Below are 22,144 nucleotides of genomic sequence, written 5' to 3' on the forward strand. Positions count from 1 at the left end.
ATCTTTAAAGGAAAACCCCTTCTGCAGCTGCTCCAGTAACTTTACAATAAAACATTACAAAAGGTTAAAAAATAAAGAAAATAGCAAGATGTAAAAATCCAGTGTTATGGCACAGAAAGAATCACTTAATGTTTTTACAAAGAACATGCCTTTAATATTTACTTTTTGTATTCGAAATGGGAAAATCTTCAGTGTGCTTACAAAATATTAATAGCATGAAGGAAGGATTAAGAAATACGAACAAAGTGTTCAAGACCACACCAGGTGGCGTTAAAGTGCTGACTGCGTAGACGCTAGAGTGTGCAACCGTGTTTCATGATCAAACAAATGTACTTCACTGCTTTGATGATGTCGTGGGCAGGATGTTAACGGGCGCCGCCTGCTGCGTCTTTTCATTCCTCCTGTGTTTTAGGATGGCCTGGATGTACTGAGTCAGCTAAAAAAGGAACAGGACAGGTGTTATTACACAGAAATATGCTTGCAGACGCATATTGTTTAACGATGGGTAACATGCAAAAGACTTTCTCTATACTTTGCCATGTTTAGAGCATTTTAGCTGCTTGATATTTCTTATTGATTACAAAACTTTAAGGAGGTTGTTACGAAGGCTAACTTTCACATATTCTTTATATTCAGTGTTTTATCATTAATACCTCATATTTTAGTGTTGTCAGGGGGGTTGTTAATAACAGTAATGTGTTGCTATTCAGTCTTTTAGCCATAGCAAATCAATGGAATTGTAAATCCTACATTTATTTTTGATTGTTGTTACGTAACACTCATATATATATATATATATATATATATATATATATATATATTTATTTTATTTTTTTATATACCGTAATTTCCGGACTATAAGCCGCACCTGACTATAAGCCGCACCAGCTAAATTTAAGGGAAAGTACAGATTGCTCCATATATAAGCCGCACCTGACTATAAGCCGCAGGGTTTTGATGTGTAATTACCGTAGTATATAGGGGTTCCTGCTACCACGGAGGGGATTGTCGGGACAGAGATGACTGTTTGGGAACGCAAAGCGTCTCATTTATTAACAATAAATCTTTCAATCATTCAATCAAACTTTCACATCTTTGACATGGTGAACAGCATTCGTGCAGAGTACAAATAATACAACGGTGCAAAGTAATACAAAGTGCTCGCCTGTACGTTATCAAAATAACCAGCCTACCGGTATATGAAAAGTCAGTCTTTAATCATTGTGTCATCGCCTTCCTCCTGCGTACTAAAACCACCGAAATCCTCTTCGTCGGTGTCGGAGAAGAACAGGCCGTAAATAAGCCGCACCGTTGTATAAGCCGCAGGGACCAGAACGAGGGGAAAAAGTAGCGGCTTATAGTCCGGAAATTACGGTATATATATATACACATATATATATATATATATTTATATATATAAACACATACATATATACACATATATCTCTATATATATATAAACACATACACATATATATTTATATATATAAACACACATATATACACATATATATCTCTATGTATGTATATATATATATATATATATATATATATATATATATATATATATAAACACATACATATATATATATAAACACATACATATATATATATATATAAACATACATGTAAATATACATATATAATATATATGTATATACATATATAATATATATATATGCATATATATATATATGTACTATATATATATGTATATATATACATACATATATATATATACAGTATGTATATAGATATATATGTATACATACTGTACGGCGTGGCGAAGTTGGTAGAGTGGCCGTGCCAGCAATCGGAGGGTTGATGGTTACCGGGGTTCAATCCCCACCTTCTACCATCCTAGTCATGTCTGTTGTGTCCTTGGGCAAGACACTTCACCCTTGCTCCTGATGGCTGCTGGTTAGCGGCTTGCATGGCAGCTCCCGCCATCAGTGTGTGAATGGATGAATGTGGAAATACTGTCAAAGCGCTTTGAGTACCTTGAAGGTAGAAAAGCGCTATACAAGTATAACCCATTTATCATTTATTTACTGTATATATATATATATATGTATATATATATACATATATATGAATTATTTTAATGATAATTTTCATGGAGCTGGTGAGTCAACGACTGACCTGTCCATGGGAATTGTAAGAGGGAGGATAGCGGGAGGTGTTGCTGTGCTCTGGCACAAAAAGCATGATGCAGTTATTAGTGTTATTAGGGTCGAAGTTGATTGGTGTATTGCTGTTCAGTGTAAGTCCAACAATAGGGAGTTTATTGTTCTTAAAGTGTACACTCCGTATGAATGTAAAGACAATGAGGATGACTACATGTTTAAACTTGCTTTTATTAATTCTTTTATACAGGATAATCACTGTACATGTATTTATGTGGTCGGTGACTGGAATGCTGATATTTCTGATGGCAGTTCTTTATTTGCAAGACACCTAATGCAGTTTTGTGATGAAAATGCACTCACCTTATCTAGTCAAGGGTTGTTGCCAGCTGATAGCTATTCTTATATTAGTGAAGCCTGGCACACAACATCATGGCTTGACCACTGTGTCAGTACAGCTGACGCACACGCCACTATACGTTCTATGGAGATTGTGTATGAGGCCTCTATGAGCGACCATATTCCATTCATATTAGATATTAAGTTGGACAGTCTCCCTGAGTTGACCCAGGAAGTTAATAGCCTGAGGGCCAAACTAGACTGGACTAAACTCACAGATGAGGAAGTGCTGTTTTATTACAGGAGAACTGATGCTCTTTTAAATAATATGTCTCTTCCACTTGATGCAATTTTTTGTACTGATCTTAACTGTAATGATATTAATCATAGAAAATCCCTTTGTGTAATGTATGACAATATTGTCAAAATCCTGTGTGAAGCTAGCAGTTCTTATGTTACATGCACAAACAGGAAATCCAGTGGGACGCCAGGCTGGAATAAACATGTTCGAGTGCATTACACTGCGGCTAAGGAGGCTTTCAGTGAATGGGTTCTGGCTGGCAGACCAAGACTAGGTCCAGTACTAGATCGTAAGAAGCTAACACATTCTAGGTACAAATCTGCCATTCGATTTGTCATTCGAAATGAACACACTATGAGAGCTGACTCATTGGCTGAGAAACTCCTTAACTGCAATATCAGTGGATTCTGGATAGAGGTGAAAACATTGAATCGAGGCAGTATGCCTCTGCCATGCACAATTGAGGGTGTAGCTGGAGCTGAGAAATGGAGGCAGCACTATTCTGCACTTTTTAATTGTGTTAAAAGTGAGCCCTTTGCAGCATCCACAACAGTGAGGCTGTTGGAGTCACTGTAAGTGAGGTGCTGCAGGCAATATCCCAGCTAGCTGATAATAAAGCCAGTGGCCCTGATCATATAACTGCAGAACACCTGAAACATGCAAGCCCCAGAGTAGCGGTCCTGCTTTCCATCTGTTTTACAGGCCTGATATCACACGGGCTGCTGCCTGACTCCATGATGGCTGTCACTCTGGCGCCGGTCATCAAGGACAAGGCAGGTAAGGTGGGAAGCATGGAGAATTACAGGCCTATTGCACTTGCAAGCATAATTTCTAAAGTTATAGAGAGAATTTTATTAGACCGCTTAAGCGTTTTTCTTACCACTGCTGACAATCAGTTTTGTTTTAAAACTAAGCATGGTACTGACCTTTGTATCTATGCATTGAAAGAAGTGATTGATATGTATAAAGGTAAGAACTCCTCAGTTTTATTTGGCTATATTGACGCATCAAAAGCCTTTGATAGAGTCAACTATCAGAAACTGTTTTTAAAACTGAAAGAGAGGGGCGTGCCTGATAGTATCATCAGAATTCTGTCATATTGGTATGCTAATCAGAGCATGCAGATCAGATGGGGCGGTAAATGCTCAGCAACATTTAAGGTTGGGAATGGGGTACGCCAGGGGGGAATTCTCTCCCCTGCCCTCTTCAATCTGTATATGAATGACCTATCTGTACAGCTCAATACATGTAGAACCGGATGTGTACTTGGTAATACTGTGGTCAATCATTTTATGTATGCGGATGATTTAGCTGTCCTGTCTCCTAGCAGTGCTGGCTTCCAACAGCTGCTGAATATATGTACAGATTATGGTTTAAAATATGATGTGAAATATAATGCCAAAAAGAGTGTCATCATGATATGTAGAACAAGAGAGGACAAGGACCTCTCTTTTCCTTTATTCTATCTGTCAGGACAGGTGCTGAGTGTGTGTGATAAAACGAAGTATCTGGGGCACATCATTACTGATCTATTGGGTGATGATGATGACCTATACAGACAGCGGCGTATGCTGTATGCCCAAGCCAACATGCTGAGAAAGAAATTTTATTATTGTACATATGATGTAAAGATAAACTTATTCAGAGCCTATTGCACTCCCCTGTATACTGCCCCCCTGTGGGTAAAGTATAAGCAGAAAAGCATACAGAAACTGCAGGTTGCTTATAATGATTGTATGAGGCTTCTCCTGGGAATTCCAAGAAGATCCAGTGCAAGCCAGATGTTTGTTAGTGTTGGGGTGCCCACTTTTTCAGCGTTGCTACGCAACATTATGTATACGTTTATGTGTAGGGTATCTGAGTCTGAAAATGACATAATCTCTGTGTTAACGAACTCTGGCCGCAGTTCTGTTAAGTACTCATCTGGACTGTGAAATCATTGGCACACATGTTTGTATGTCAGAAACTGACATTTGGGTTTTATGTTTTTATTATTTTTATGTTTTATTGTTTTGTTTTTAATGTATGTTTTATTGTTTTGTTTTTTAATGTATTGTATTCTGTTTTTATATGTTTAAATGGATCTTAAGGTCTGCAATAAAGATTGATGATGATGATGATGATGATGATGATATATGTATATATACATATATATATGTATATATATACACATATATATATACATATATACTGTATATATACATATATACTGTATACATACATATATATACATACATATATATACATACATACATATATATACATACATATATACATATACATACATACATACATATATATATACATACATATATATGCATACATATATATATATATATATATATATATATATATATATATATATATATATATATATATATATATATATATATGTGTGTGTGTGTGTATAAATACACACACCCCTGGTTTCAATGGTTGGACTTACTGATTGCTGCTGTGCAAAAAAATCTTGATAAAGTGCTTTTCTACGTAACAGCTCCTTAGTGTCAAATTGTTTCCACTGCTCGGCCTTCAGCTGGACTTGATCTGGCGTCAGTCCTGGGTGTAGTTGCAGCTGGAACAAGAGAAATAGCAGGTGTAATAATATTGGTAACATTTGCCTTCAATAACAAACACATTTTAAAACAAAAAAAACAATTATTGGATTGTATCGGCTTGCATCTTAAAATACAAGCAGTCCTGCAGCATGTTTACTTATGCAAGGCTGGAGAGCCAGTCAACATCAAAAGGTCCTCCAATAAGTTTACAAAGCTGGTCTTTACTTTTATTTTAGTGAAGTGATTTACAAAAAGTGAACATGGTAGGATATAGGATACTAGGAGCTAGCAGCTACACAACAGTTAAGCACACAAGCTAGACATACATCATAAGTGTTCGCATTTGAATAATGCTGCAGTTGAAAACACATTTGTCAATATAAACACATATTAAATATTTATACCTGCATATTACTTACACATACAAAGTCTCCAAAGCAGCAGTGTATTAGAAAATAGCAAACATGTCCGCATCATTCAACATACTGAGTTATTAGCTTTATTTTACCTATCGTTCACAATCATTATGAAAGATGGATGGATTTTTTAAAAATGTATTCTAAATAAATAAATGCTATCAAAAGTCTCTTACAGCGGAGCTTATGTGGGGTCCTCTATTTCGCCAACAAAATCCAATAAATAACCATTCAAAAGGCGCCAACAATACTCTATTTACATTTCGTGATTTGAATTACAACCAAGTATTTGTGATATTGTTATTATAAGCGCTAACACAGACAAACTATTTATAGCGGCGCCGTGATCACAAGCTTGTGTACAATTTTGTACAATGATCCACTGTTGAGGTATTTCCTTGCTCCCTGGAAGTTTATTTTAGATCATAAATCATGCCTCTCACCTGGATAGAAGAAGGCTGAGGACGTATTCCTACAAGTTGACAGCCGATTAGGACCCAGAAATGGTGAGAACAACAGGAAAAGACGCTTAGGTCCACCCCCCTTTTCTTTGCGAGGATTATGAGTCATTCTTCATCTACCGGTAAATGGAAATATATGAATTCCAGCAGTCGGCATCCTAATGACAGCAGACATTGTACAGTAAGTGATTTTTTTATTACGTTTGTTGGCTCTCATAAAGTCTGCAGTGCGCAGTAATCAATGATGTTAAAAAAAAAAAGCTAACGTTGTGATGCATTTTTTAAATTAATGCGCCGTTAGTGCTTAAAATGATCAAAATATGTAAATATAAAATGTTATTATAAATGTGCCCGTTACTACATTACATACAGTCATGGCCAAAAATATTGGCACTACTGCATTTCTGTCAGATAATGCACCACTTCTCCCAGAACATTGTTGAAATTACAAATGCTTTGGTATCCACATGTTTATTTCTTTTGTTTGCATTGGAACAACACAAAAAACAAAAACAAAAAAAAGCCAAATCTGATATTATTTTACATAGAACTCCAAAAATGGACTGGACAAAATGATTGGCAACTTTTCAAAATTGTAAGAAATAGTTGTATTTTAAGCATGTGATGCTCCTTTAATTTGTAATTTAACTCACCTGTAGCAAGTAACAGGTGCTGGCAATATAAAAAATCACACTTGCAGCCAGTTAAACTGGAGAAAAGTTGAATCAACCTTAGTGTTGTGTGTACCACACTGAGCATGGAGAAAAGAAAGAAGAGCAAATAACTCTCAGAAGATTTAAGAACCAAGATTGTGGAAAACTATTGGACAATCTCAAGGCCACAAGTCCATCACCAGAGATCCTTGTGCTTCTCTGACCGTTCATGAGTGACTATATCCATTCGGCCACCGTGTTCAAAGGAAAAGTCTGATCTACAAAATTTGCAAGCAGCATACCCCTTCCCATTCGAGCTGTCCTGGATGAACTGAAATTATTTTTTCCAATCATTTTGGAACTCGCAAGCCTACTTCTTCTTACTCGTCATCGCCAATGGCCATGACTGTCTCTTCTTCGTACTTCTGCTTCGTCTGTTATGTTTTTGGACTTACTACTTGCCGTAGTTTTGAAGCAATGCATGATGGGAATCCGGATGTTGTGTGTCAGTGTATTAACGTACCGGCTGGAATAAACACATGCTGGATAAACCTATGGATAACGGAGACATATATAATAGTCTCCTTTTCAGGTGAGAGAGGACGCTAAAGGCAGTGCCTTTAAAGGCCTACTGAAACCCACTACTACCGACCACGCAGTCTGATAGTTTATATATCAATGATGAAATCTTAACATTGCAACACATGCCAATACGGCCGGGTTAACTTACAAAGTGCAATTTTAAATTTCCCGCCACACTTCCGGCTCAAAACGCCTTTGGCGGATGACGTATGCGTGTGACGTAGCCAGTTTAACAGAGGTATGGCTTCCCCATTGAAGCCAATACGAAATAGCTCTGTTTTCATCTCATTATTCCACAGTATTCTGGACATCTGTGTTGGTGAATCTGTTGCAATTTGTTCATTGCATTATGGAGAAAGAAGCTGAGCAAGCAAAGAAGAAAGTCGGTGCGAAGCGGAGTATTTTGCGAGAGAAGTCAGCAACACAACACAGTCGGTGTTTCATTGTTTACATTCCCGAAAGATGCAGTCAAGATCGAAGAACTCGGACAACAGAGACTCTTACCAGGAGGACTTTGACTTCGTTGACAGACGCAGACGCGATACCGTGAGTACGCTTCCAACCATTTGATCGCTTGCTATAACTAGCTCGAGCTAGGAGCTAGGAGCTAGCATAACAAACACCTAGGTGTTTGTTATGCGGGATTAATTTGTGGCATATTAAATATAAGCCTGGTTGTGTTGTGGTTAATAGAGTATATATATGTCTTGTGTTTATTTACTGTTGTAGTCATTCCCAGCTGAATATCAGGTCCCACCCGCGCGCTTCCAAACATTTGATCGCTTGCCCGTACGTGCGTGGCATGTACGTAACTTTGGTTAAATATATAAGCTGTATGAACCTTGGGTTAGGCTAACGGTTCTTTGGGCTGAGTGAGTGTGTGTGTTGTGCAGGTGTTTGAATTGTATTGGCGGTTTTATGGACGGGATCCCGTCCATATACCGCTCGAGCTATAACTAGCTCGAGCTAGTAGCTAGTAGCTAGGAGCTAGCATAACAAACACCTAGGTGTTTTTATGTGGGATTAATTTGTGGCATATTAAATATAAGCCTGGTTGTGTTGTGGCTAATAGAGTATATATATGTCTTGTGTTTATTTACTGTTTTAGTCATTCCCAGCTGAATATCAGGTCACCCCCGGCACTCACAGCATCTTCCCTATCTGAATCGCTTCCACTCCCCACTAGTCCTTCACTTGCACTTTCCTCATCCACAAATCTTTCATCCTCGCTCAAATTAATGGGGAAATCGTCGCTTTCTCGATCCGAATCTCTCTCACTTCTGGCGGCCATCATTGTAAACAATAGGGAACTTTGCGTATATGTTCAATTGACTACGTCACGCTACTTCCGGTAGGGGCAAGCCTTTTTTTTATCAGATACCAAAAGTTGCGATCTTTATCGTCGTTCTATACTAAATCCTTTCAGCAAAAATATGGCAATATCGCGAAATGATCAAGTATGACACATAGAATAGATCTGCTATCCCCGTTTAAATAAAACAATTTCATTTCAGTAGGCCTTTAAGGCACGCCCCCAATATTGTCCGGCTGGAAATCAGGAGAAATTCGGGAGAATGGTTGTCTTGGAAGATTTTCGGGAGAGGCACTGAAATTCGTGAGTCTCCCGGAAAATTCGGGAGGGTTGGCAAGTATGGTTTAAATAAGGATTTTTTTTTTTTAAATTTCAAGATAATTGATCCACTCTTTTTGGTTAAGGACTAAAATAAACATGTTATTTAAATGTTTCTTTGTTAAGTTGCTCTATATTTGTTTCTTTTTTCTTTCTAAGTTTACTTCAGTGTTAATAAGGATACAATGTTATGCAGATGTGTACATATAAGGATTTAATAAACAAATGATGTGATTTATAGTCACGGCGGAAAGTGGGTTGGGCGCAAAAAGTTTTCTTCTTCCTGGGGTGGTAACAGAAAATAATTGAGAAGCAATGACTTATAGACTTCATAGGCCCATTCCAGACGGTTAATAATACATAGGTTAGTGTTTTTTATACCTACTATTGTTCTGTATGACTAATTTCAATTGATTAAACCTTTTGTAATGTTCCACACTACAAAATAATATAAGTTATATATTGACTAAGCATGTATGATTCATGTTCATATTGAATCATATTAGTATCAGTGTCAGCCAACACTCAAGGATATAATATCATTAAAATATCAGAAGTGAAAAAAGTTGTATCCGGACAACTATCATTTTATTCACATATTAATGTTATTTTTCATATAAATTTCTATACTTAGCTATCTTTCACATATTTTGTCTTCGTTTACTCGCTTAATAAAAGTACATTTGTGAAGACTTACCAGTCGTAACATGTAGTCCTGCAGGCTGTGAGGCGTCATTCCTTGCAGAGACTGAAAGGCTGCTGTTACTTTTGATCTGCTCTTGTTCAGCAAGTCCTGCACATGCATTGTGTGTTCAGTAAAACTGCTGACAAGGCACAAATAGGCTAGAAGGTACGATCAACTCACTACAAGCTCCTCATTGCTTTTGGTATTCAAAGAGTCCACGCTGAGTTGTAGTGGAGTGCTGGCAGTGTTGGACTATAACGCAACAGATTGAGGTTATCATATTATCAAATAAAAATAAGATGATGTCGTTACCTCAGCCTGAAATTCTGCCCAAGCATCTTTGCGTTCTGCCTCAGTGAGCTCTTCTTCTTGTTTATGGTCCAGCAGAGATTCATGTTCATGGTAGCTGACAATGTGGTCTTTGCACTTCTCCAAGAGGAGTGCCAGGATTTGATCCTGACAACACACACACACACACACACATTAACTCACTTTTATGATTAATAATAAATAATGATCGAATAGTAAACACCTTTGGCAAATCAGAGGTCTTTCTCTTGTTTTTCCTGGAATGAGGGTCGCCCAGCAGGTCAGGTTCAAACGTGTAAAGCTCCGTCAGTTCAGAAAGTGTGAAGTGTCTCTCGATCTGCTGCTGATCCACCACTCGATACGACAACGACTGTTTGGTCACCTGGCGGTCATAAATCTTCTCCTCCATCGTGCCCTGCAGCTCCAACACAAACACTAACATTACAATATTTGTCTGACATTCATTTGGTTATGAGTCATACACATGATGGATGGATGGATGGATGGATGGATGGATGGATGGATGGATGGATGGATGGATGGATGGATGGATGGATTGATAAATGGATGAAGAGAGGGAGGGATTGAGTTCATTTTGATTTATTTTTTAATTAATGACATATTGGATTGATAAATGGATGAAGACAGGGAGGCATTGAGTTCATTTTGATTTATTGTTCAATTAATTGACTTATTAACTATCAGCCCAGGCCTACTATTGTATTAAAGGCCTACTGAAACCCACTACTACCGACCATGCAGTCTGATAGTTTATATATCAATGATGAAATCTTAACATTGCAACACATGCCAATACGGCCGGGTTAACTTATAAAGTGCAATTTTAAATTTCCCGCTAAACTTCCGGTTGAAAACGTCTATGTATGATGACGTATGCGCGTCACGTCAATAGTTAAACAGAAGTATTCGGACACCATTGAATCCAATACAAAAAAGCTCTGTTTTCATCTCAAAATTCCACAGTATTCTGGACATCTGTGTTGGTGAATTGTTTTGCAATTTTTTTAATGAACAATGAAGACTGCAAAGAAGAAAGTTGTAGGTGGGATCGGTGTATTAGCGGCTGGCTGCAGCAACACAACCAGGAGGACTTTGACTTGGATAGCAGACGCGCTATCCGACGCTAGCCGCCGACCGCACGGATGATGGGGTGAAGTCCTTTGTTCTTCCGTCGATCGCTGGAACGCAGGTGAGCATGGGTGTTGATGAGCAGATGAGGGCTGGCTGGCGTAGGTGGATAGCAAATGTTTTTAGCATAGCTCTGTGAGGTCCCGTTGCTAAGTTAGCTTCAATGGCGTCGTTAGCAACAGCATTGTTAAGCTTCGCCAAGCTGGAAAGCATTAACCGTGTATTTACAGGTCCATGGTTTAATAGTATTGTTGATTTTCTGTCTATCCTTCCAGTCAGGGGTTTATTTATTTTGTTTCTATCTGCATTTAAGCACGATGCCATCACGTTAGCTCCGTAGCTAAAGTGCTTCGCAGATGCATTGTCGTAGAGATAAAAGTCACTGTGAATGTCCATTTCGCGTTCTCGACTCTCATTTTCAAGAGGATATAGTATCCGAGGTGGTTTAAAATAAAAATCTGTGATCCACAATAGAAAAAGGAGAGAGTGTGGAATCCAATGAGCCAGCTTGTACCTAAGTTACGGTCAGAGCAAAAAAAGATGCGTCCTGCACTGCACTCTAGTCCTTCACTCTTATGTTCCTCATCCACGAATCTTTCATCCTGGCTCAAATTAATGGGGTAATCGTCGCTTTCTCGGTCCGAATCGCTCTCGCTGCTGGTGTGGGGAAATGTGAGGAGCCTTTCAACTTTTTACGTCACACTACTTCCGGTACAGGCGAGGCTTTTTTTTATCAGCGACCAAAAGTTGCGAACTTTATCGTCTTTCTCTACTAAATCCTTTCAGCAAAAATATGGCAATATCGCAAAATGATCAAGTATGACACATAGAATGGATCTGCTATCCCCGTTTAAATAAAAAAAAATCATTTCAGTAGGCCTTTAAATGTTGTAATGCCTCTAGACATAAAAGATCAGAGAGAGGCAACTTCCTTATGCTGCTGTATTGACATCATCAGCTCGTGAGCTGCTTTCTTGCCTTGGAGCTCGTGAAATTAAATTCTAGATTATAAATCATGTCTTTCACCTTGACACTAAATTGATGTAGACATAAATTGAAAAGTTGGTCAACCTTGACAGCGAAATAGCAAAAAAGACTCGAAAATATACTTCGTTTCACCCCTTTTTCTTTGCGAGGATTATGAGTCATTTGTCAAAATAACGGGACTATATCAACATTCTATTAGTCGGTATCCCAATGTACCGTATTTTTCGGAGTATAAGTCACTCCGGAGTATAAGTCGCACCGGCCGAAAATGCATACTAAAGAAGAAGAAAACATATATAAGTCGCACTGGAGTATAAGTCGCATTTTTTGGGGAAATTTATTTGATAAAACCCAACACCAAGAATAGACATTTGAAAGGCAATTTAAAATAAATAAAGAATAGTGAACAACAGGCTGAATAAGTGTACGTTATATGACGCATAAATAACCAACTGAGAACGTGCCTGGTATGTTAACGTAACATATTATGGTAAGAGTCATTCAAATAACTATAACATATAAAACATGCTATACGTTTACCAAACAATCTGTCACTCTTAATTGCTAAATCCGATGAAATCTTATACGTCTAGTCTCTTGCGTGAATGAGCTAAATAATATTATTTGATATTTTACGGTAATGTGTTAATAATTTCACACATAACTCGTTCCTGAGTATAAGTCGCACCCCCGGCCAAACTATGAAAAAAACAGCGACTTATAGTACGAAATATACGGTATATGTTTGTTGGCTCTCATGAAGTCTGCAGTGAGTAGTAATTAGTGATGTTGTCAAGAGAAAAAGCAAACATGATGCGTTTTTGAAATGAATGCGCCACCGTATGCTTAAAATGAGCAAAATATGTAGATATTAGATGTTATTATGAATGTGCATGTTACTACATTACATATATACTTACATCGTGTATATAAAATGATGGTGGAGGTGTTTAAATGCTTTAAGCGCTTTATAGGCAGAATACAGCAACTGCCATAGGCTCCACTGTAAGCCAACTTTTGCTCGCTTTTCTTTACCAGTTAGAATGCATAAAAAAAGGAAAAAAAATTGGTGTGCTTGTCCTACAAGAGTTTTTTTAATGATAGGCAAAATTCCCCAAAGAAGTGCAGTTCTCCTTTAATTTTGGCAAAATACATTGGACATTTACCGTTTTTTAATGACCTGCGAAAGTGTAGATATGTATAGATAATAGATACATTCACGGTTTCATTAACTTGATAAGATAAAGATACAATAAAAGGAGAAACGGTAAAAAAAGGAATAGCATAATATAATAAAATAATTATAAACTGCTTAAAAACTTGAGATAAACAGTCGCTCTAATATTCATGAAAAAACATACCAGCTATGCTACAACAAAATGTTGTTGACATGTCATTATGACAAAGTGATTAAGGATTGATTGATTGATAAAAATTACATTTGCAACAAATGTCAAAACTTTACTCAAACATAAAAAATCTATACATCTAAAAAGCTTGACATGAGTTAATTGTTGGGAAATGTATTTAAAACTATTATTTGTCCTTTATTTTGTATATGTTATTATCATATTTTTAAAATCATATAAAACAAATCAGTTATAATTCAACCATTAAAATACACTGGCAGGCCACAATATGTCATATATTAATATATTTAGGTATATCAACACAATATTGTCATCCGATGAATGATAACCACAATGTACTAATGTTGCCACTACACACTGTACTCATTTATCATACCTGTCAGCCTGTCATGCCATAGTTTAGATATGACGACATCATATTTGTAAGTGATCAAAGCTGTGAGCTCACCTGGGCCAGGAAGCGATACACAAACACTTGCTTGGTCTGTCCAAAGCGATACACCCGATAGATACTCTGAATGTCATTAGACGGATTCCACGAGGCATCAAAGATGATCACTCTGTTGGCCGCCACCAGGTTGATGCCCAGTGAGCCTGCTCTCGTTGAGATGAGGAACAAGCGACCACTAAGCGGACAGAAAAATTCCGCCATAAGTATAAAGTCGCCTCACGATATTCTCATGTACAGGAGTCCATTGGGCTTTGATTCAAAACGATTCTTGATTAAAAAACCATACCTTTTAATAAAATTGGGTGCCAGTTCTATGATTAACTGCATTCCTCCATGAAATACATAAACAGCTGTGATAAATAAATAAATAATAATAATAAATATTACTTTAAATAAAACTGGTTTTGTTGTATAAAATTCTACCTAATAATGTATTAAAGTAAAATACAAAAATTCTACCCAATTTCTTAAAGTCAAATACAAATAAGGAAAAAAGGAGAAGTATCCCACACTTCTCTTTTGTAAAGTAAATCTGTACAGCAGAAATGGGCATTTATATCAACAATATGATTTGCCTGTGTGGCTAGACAGCAGAGATTAAAAACTTCTTTTTTTTTTTAAACTGATTTAAAAAAAATTGTAATTGATTAAGAATCGTTACAAATAAGAGCCCCAATATTTTTTTGGACACCCCTAGTCGTTCATACAAACAAATAATGTCAGATCAACTGTACCGTGGATTGGTCTGGTTATTGAAGTGATCCGACCATTTCTTCCGTAACACAGCAGTGGTGCAGCCATCCAGACGGTAGTAATCAACGTTTTTAATCCAGCTTCCCACTGTCAACAAAAACAGAAGCATGTAATCAATACATGATTCAAGTATCTGTTAGAACAGTGATTCTTAAACTGTGGTATGTGGGCTTTATGTAGTGGTATGCCAAGGAATCACTTGATTGAAGTACGGTTTCATTTTCCTATATTCAAACACAGTGTTACTGTTTAACCTGTGTGTATTGTTAAAGGGGCCAGAAAAACTAAATATACTTGTTAAATAAAACATCTGCCTTGTTTTTAATGAACACGTAAGCCTACTATGATATTGTATTTTAATAGATAGATAGATAGTACTTTATTGATTCCTTCAGGAGAGTTCCTTCAGGAAAATTAAAAAAATAATGTTGGTCATTGTGGTGGTACTTGGAGAGCCAAGTGTTTTCTGAAGTGGTACTTGGTGGAAAAAGTTTGAGAACCACTGAGTTAAACCATAATACCCTTTGATGAGTCAATTTTTCTGTGATGAGCAGCCATCAGGAAGTCCTCAATCAGGTCTAATGAGATCAAGGACTGACTGAAGACAAGTCTATGAAAGACAAAAAGTAGTGTATGTGAAGGAATAATGTTTCGAGAGTTGTAGGGTGAGAAAAGACACCTACACTTTGTCACCCAGCTCTTCAGCCTTCCTCAGGATCTCAAACAAGAGCACCATCTTGCCTGAGTGCTCCAGGATTTTGGCGTCCGCTTGAGAGAGCAGATTTTGGAACCAGCACTGACCTAAAAGGCAAGCCGCATGAGCAGAATGTTTGCAAGGTGTTGCTCTAATTACGCAATATCACTACCTCCTGATGCCGCATCAGCTGTGACGATGGTCGGGCCAATCCAGGCGCTCCTCGCACTTGGTCCGCTGAAGCAAGCAGAGTGAATCAAGTGTGTGACCTAACTTTTTAACAACCTATACACAAATGTCACTCAATCAAAGAAATACTATAAAATTAAATAGTGCAGTTCAATGGGGTACTTATTTGAGCAGCTTTTTTTAACCCAAAAGTTATCCAAACCTTTTGACATTCAAAAAAATCTAAGGATGTGGGAGACATTTTGACCTGCCAATTTTGTAAAAAAATGTAAAATAAAATAAATATATAAAAATATATATTTTTAGATTTGAACTTTGATTAATCTCAATAAATTACTGTCTAGCACAATTTAAACCGCAATATTTTGACACACATGTAATTATTGTCAGGATGTTATTGCTTGTATTCTGACACATGACTTCCTCCCGGAAGTGAAAACCAGTGGTGGTCAACCAAGCCAAGATGGCTGTTGTACAGCAAGCAGCGTGCAAACTATCTGAGTACAAAAGAGGCTTAAATCTTCTTGCAAATAGTAGATACGAGCAAAAAATCCAACTATGCAATGGAATAGATCCCTAAACTTTATCAAAAAAAGATTTGTTGAGGTGATATCAAGGATTACATCAGTCGTGTTCCCAGACATATCGAACTATTGCGCTTCAGACGCCATTCTACACGACAAAACAGATGAAAACTTGAAAAAGTATGGAGGTCTACAACTTCTTTGTGTGTGGCTGGGTCAAGGAAATTGCTATCAAGACTCTCCCAAATTAAAATGCATAATTTTTCCTCGGGTAAGGTTGCATTTCATGATTTAACTTTGCGTCTAATGATGTTTGTTGCTGTTGCACGCGCCGTTTACGAGTCTATCAAAATATAACTGTAGATGTCAACAATGTGTACGTGCTGAAAGCTTCATTTATGATTGTTTCCTTAGGTAAAAGTTTAACTCTTTTAGGTTTTGCTCACATTTGCTTTCTTTTATTTAGACTCTACGAGTTGGTACTTTTCGAGACACTCGTAGTAAACGTGTTTAAAAAATACAAATAATATCAAGATAATACTTTAATGGGGGATAATAAACGTTAAAAGTATATCAAACAAACCTGCGAACGGATCACTGCAAACTCATCCATTCTTCAACTCCCTTGGACTGGAGTGTGATGCATGCTTTGCTTCGTCGTTTGTAAAATCTTGCACTCTTCCGACATTTTTGATTACCTTTTAAGGCACTCTGAAAAAATGTTTATCCTTTTCGCGATTTGAATGATTTGTACAGCCGAAAACAACACAAGCAGAGGGCATTTGGCGCCTTATACCCATTGAGAACAAAGCTAGCTTGACCACCACGCATATTTAGTGGTCGGGACGTGAGCCGGACGTGACGTCAGTAAAATACAAGCAATACATGAACATTTTAAAAATGTTTTTCTTAAATGCACGTAAAAACTTTTGTTCAAAACTTCCGGTTGGCTTGTATTTTGAGTAAAATTTGCAGGGGTATTTGCATTGGTCTGAATGTATAACTTGCACAACCTTTCATGTCACCACCCGTGGTCAAGGGTAAGGAGAAATAAAATGAAAAAATAATAACAGTCAAAATAAAATGTGTGATTAATCTACATTTACACATGATAAATGCAATATGTTTTTGTGATTAATAGTATGACTTAACACATTAACTTTGACATTCCTATATCATATATACATATACTACATATATTTAAAGACAAAGCTTACATTTTTATTTTAGGTATTAGTTTAACCATTACAACTATTTATCTTTACATTGTGCATTTTTGCTCCATTTTTCTCATTTTTGCCAGTTGTTGTTGTAGATAGTTGATCCATCACCCCCTTGTTATGTTTGATATACAGTGCTGTAAAGCGTTTTATATTGTGTTCAAAGTGTACAAATTTTTACTAAAATATGGACTTTTGCAGAGTCTGGAACTCATTATTCATGCCATATTTCTACAATGTGGAAAAACAAGTTCCGGGCTGCACTTTGGACACGCCTGTAATAGATGATGTCACTGGTCTCACCTTTCTATGGAGTCTCTATTTTGCTGCACAGCTCCACCTCCAGTGAGATTCTTCTTTTCTAAACGTCCCTGTAACTAAAAGGTGAAATATTTTTTTGTACCTAAAAAAAATAATTTTTGGGCGTGACTTGTTTGCTGCTTTACCTTCTTTTCTTTGGCTTTATGGGTGAGCTGAAGGCACCAAGGGTGGGTCCAAACACGGCCGAGTACTTGAAAATCTTTAAACAGGTTTGCACCAATTTTAACCTTTTCTTTGCCAATCTGGCCGCTCATACCTGAGAAGAAACACAGCTATTTTCACTACTCAATAACAAATCAATAATCTGCATAGATCACAAAAATCTATTTGAAACATATAAAATATAAAAATAAAAAAATAAATAAAATAAAAAAAATAAAAAAATGTTTTAGCATTTGTATAACGTTCCAAAATATTTTTTTTTGGTTTTAATTTATTTTCGAACATGTATACAATTATATCCATCCATCCATTTTCCACCACTTGTCCCTTTCGGGGTCGCGGGGCGTGCTGGAGCCTATCTTACATACACATCATATAGTTTACATATTTACAATTCTCAACATGTGCGAAAGGGAGTAGGAAGAAGCCCAATTTATTTAATCCTACACCTTTTCCAATACATAGCAACTTAGTAGCACATATGTTCACTTCCTGTCCTCATTTTGTAACATAATTTACATCAATGAAATACAACAGATCCCTTAATGGTTAAGTCAGTTATGATTTACGTATGAGATGAATAATCATCTTATTTTCCATAAAGTTAAAGATGTTAATCAAAATGATTCTTCCTTGTACTTTCTAAACACTGAGTTTGAGCAGCCTCTTACTGGATCATATTAGTACATGCTAAAGGTATTAAGTGTTGTACATACATACAAATGTTTTAAGTTAGGTTTCTCTCGAAGGTTATATTTCTTCTCTTTGTTTGACAAAAATTGTTGTACATTTTTGGGTAGCAGGTTATAGTTTACTTTATATATACTTTTAGCTGTTTGAAAATGCACCAAATCAATTTCAATTATTTTGATTCAATAAATAAAGGGTTTGTATGTTCTCTATATCCAACATTAAGTATTATTCTAACTGATCGTTTTTGTAACATGGTTAGTGAATGAAGTGTACTTTTGTAGTTATTTCCCCATATTTCTGTGCAGGTATGGTAACACTAGTGAGCAATAGAGTGATTTTTTGTCTAATACATATTTTGCTTTGTTCATTATAGAAATATTTCTTGCCACTTTATGTTGTATATTTTTACATCAGATTTCCATTTCATTTTCTCATTCATTATAACCCAAACATTTTTTATTTGTTTTACTCTCCGTCTGTTGTTTTGTTTGACTTTCTCTTGTACTGTTATCGAATAACATCATTTTAGATTTACTGATATTTAAAGATTGTCTGTTTTTGTCAAAACATCTCTTTAATTTGTTAATTTCTTCTATTATTTGTATCAGCTTATGTGTGTTATCTCCTGAACAAAACGCAGTTGTGTCGTCTGCAAAGAGTACTAACTTTAAGTTTTTTGGTAAATTTACAAATGTTTATATAGAGGTTAAACAAGTTTGGGCCCAGTATTGATTCCTGGGGTACACTGCAAGATATTTCTAACTCTGTTGATGTATTTTCCCCTAGCTTCACATATTGCCTCCTGTTGGTTAAGCAGATAATAATCCAATTCTATACCAATCCTCTGATTCCTTACTATTTGTTGATTATGGTATTGTGGTTAATTGTGTCATATTCACATGTGTCATTGTGTGTATTTTAACACAATTGCATATAATCTTCTGCAATTAAGATGGGTAATTGACTGTTTATTGTTGGAATTAATGTTGGTTTTGTTGATGTTCTCATTCATCCAGGTAATTGTATTCTCAGCGCATTCAATCGATCCCAACTGGATTGTTTGGTTTGTCTTAAAAGATGTTTTGCTTCTCATCCAAGTAGGCGTCATCAGTTCATGCTCACAGACTTAGATTGGTCAGATCTAGTCTTAGACTTAAATTAGTCAGATCTAGCCTGGTGGCTGGTGCCAAAACCCCAAGTATTTATACTCCAACACCAGGAGGGTGCTACAACTGAATGGAATTTATCATTATAATGCTACCATGGGCGGTTCCAACGATTTTGGGCTGATTACTTTGGCTGTCTTCAGTGTTCAATTTAATTTGAAGAATATTTTGCAGTCAGTGGTCCATGTTTGTTGTATTTTACTTTTTTTTGTTGTTGTATTTGTTTTTCTTTTTTTTTTAGGGTGCGTGCTTTCCTGGCTATATTTCCGTTAGACCTTATTAAATGTTCATTTATACAAACATCTGCTCCTTTTAGCTTTCTTCCTTGTTTTAATAATGGATTAATGGATTAGATTTATATAGCGCTTTTCGAGACACTCAAAGCGCTTCACAGAGAAGTGAGAACCCATCATTCATTCACACCTGGTGGTGGTAAGCTACTTTCATAGCCACAGCTGCCCTGGGGTAGACTGACTGAAGCGTGGCTGCCAATTTGCGCCTACGGCCTTTCGACCACCACCTATCATTCATCATTCATTCACCGGTGTGAGTGGCACCGGGGGCAAGGGTGAAGTGTCCTGCCTAAGGACACAACAGCAGACTTGTGTTGCGTGTAACTGGTATAACTCTTTCCTTTCTCCCCCCCCCACCGTCGCCGGCTATCGCCCATGCAAACGAGTGTGGATTCCGGTCACAATGACGTCATTCATTTTGGAGTATTGTTCCAATTCCACCACTCTTTATGTTAGTTCCCGCTCTTGTCTGTGATTCTGGACGCGTAGATATTTTCCCGCACTTGTTTGTCCTTTTCGTCATTCTGGACACGTAGATATTTTACCTCCTCCACCAGCTCCCTTTTTCTTTGTTACTATTTCTGTGCTGTTTCTTACGGAGTCCCTAAGGGGACATGGAGGGAAAAAATCTTTTGCGAGATCTTGCAATACTTTTTGTGAGATCTCGCAAAAAGGTTTCTTTCCTATGTCAGTGAACCGGAAGTATAACAGACACAGCGATGGTGAACCGGAAGTGAAACACACAAAGCGATGGAGGAGCCTACCCATCATCCGTGGGAGAAGTTTATTGATTTCTATTTTAGTATTGGCCTAACATATCAAGACATCAAATTGTATTATGGTCCAACAATAGAGCACAGATGATAGGCTCCCGCATGCTCCCGCTCCTCCATTGCTGTGTCTGTTCTACTTCCGGTTCACCATCGCTGTGTCTGTTTTACTTCCGATTCACTGACATAGGAAAAAAACCTTTTGCGAGATCTAGCAAAAAACATTGCGAGATCTCGCAAAAAGTATTGCGAGATCTCGCAAAACATCCATGTCCCTTTAGGGGCTCCGTAGTTTCTTAATGGCTGTCACCTCTGCCGTCAAAAAATCCAGCGCTCTCCTTAACTCCTCACTTTCCTTGGCTGAGAGCGCCTTCTTTGGCCCCATCTTTGGCCCCATCTTTGGCCTCGTCACCGCCGCTGGGCTGTTTGCTCGCTTACTGGGACTACCGCTGCAGTAGCTCATCGGCTGGGGCGCCTTCAGTGTCGCCCGCCGGTCCACGTTCTGCAGTAGCTCACCGGCTCGGTCGCGCCTCTTGTGTCGCCCGCTGGTCCAACCGCTGGAGTAGTTCATCAACTACGCTGCGCCTACAGTGTCGCCTCCTGGTCCACCCGCCGCAGTAGCCTGCCAGCTGACTCACACCTACTGTGTCGCTCCGAGGTCTCGCCACTTCACCAAGCCATGACGTTTGTTAACTTGAAAAAAGGTTGATCCAGTTGGTGGAAAAAATTTGGTTGTCTCGCTCTGTCTCGCACTGTTCTCTCGCTCATCGTTCGGCTCTATTGGCCACGTTGATAATTTATAAGTCCTTCCATTTTTCAATATGCTGGCCCTTTGTGCAACATTTGGACATTCCTACTTTCGAGGAAACATGTGCTTATTTCTAACATCACAGTTTATGTTGAAAAAGGTGATAAAGCTACCTAAAAATGTTCAGTCATTTTTTGTGTTAAATTTAGGGATGTAACTTAATTAAAATAACATATCACAGTTATTATAACCAAAATGATCATGGTTATTATTATCGCGGTATTGTTGAATGTGCCCAAAAAGTACTTGCACACACGGAAATCTTTTTAGCAAGATCTTTTTTTTTTTTACATAACTAAAACAAATAGACACAATTAGAAAACCCACTACTTTGCATTTTTTTGTGTTTATTATGCTTCACTTTTTAGTTATAGTACTTTATCTGTTTTAATGGCAAGGCTTTTGTTTTAAATATTGGTTTGTACTGTAGCACTTTAACATTTAATTAAATGAAAAGTGCGCAACAAATCCAATGTATTATTATTATATATTATTTCTGGTGGGCGTTGTGGCGTCCTGCTCTGTTTAGTGTAA

The 22,144-nt window shown here is 37.3% G+C and overlaps 1 protein-coding gene across 5 annotated transcripts in view; it reads right to left on the reverse strand.

Moving 5' to 3' along the window:
• Positions 1-131: 131 nt before the first annotated feature.
• LOC133650583 (transcriptional regulator ATRX-like) overlaps positions 132-22,144 on the reverse strand; it is a 63,089-nt gene continuing 41,076 nt past the window's right edge. For 3 of the 5 annotated variants that reach the window (XM_062047986.1, XM_062047985.1, XM_062047983.1), the window contains exons 23-35: positions 17,844-17,974; positions 17,701-17,774; positions 15,637-15,701; positions 15,454-15,571; positions 15,292-15,380; positions 14,752-14,857; positions 14,015-14,192; positions 10,284-10,475; positions 10,064-10,207; positions 9,932-10,003; positions 9,764-9,859; positions 5,213-5,341; positions 132-436 (exon numbers count right to left, since the gene is read on the reverse strand). In XM_062047986.1, coding sequence (XP_061903970.1) covers positions 335-436; positions 5,213-5,341; positions 9,764-9,859; positions 9,932-10,003; positions 10,064-10,207; positions 10,284-10,475; positions 14,015-14,192; positions 14,752-14,857; positions 15,292-15,380; positions 15,454-15,571; positions 15,637-15,701; positions 17,701-17,774; positions 17,844-17,974 — 1,496 coding nt within the window. In that variant the 3' untranslated portion in view covers positions 132-334. Of the gene's footprint in view, positions 437-5,212; positions 5,342-6,183; positions 6,318-9,763; positions 9,860-9,931; positions 10,004-10,063; positions 10,208-10,283; positions 10,476-14,014; positions 14,193-14,751; positions 14,858-15,291; positions 15,381-15,453; positions 15,572-15,636; positions 15,702-17,700; positions 17,775-17,843; positions 17,975-22,144 lie in introns of those variants that run through there. The other 2 variants (XM_062047987.1, XR_009826253.1) reach the window with 2 other exon arrangements.

Source organism: Entelurus aequoreus, linkage group LG05 (genome assembly GCF_033978785.1).
Source record: "Entelurus aequoreus isolate RoL-2023_Sb linkage group LG05, RoL_Eaeq_v1.1, whole genome shotgun sequence".
Classification (NCBI taxonomy): domain Eukaryota; kingdom Metazoa; phylum Chordata; class Actinopteri; order Syngnathiformes; family Syngnathidae; genus Entelurus; species Entelurus aequoreus.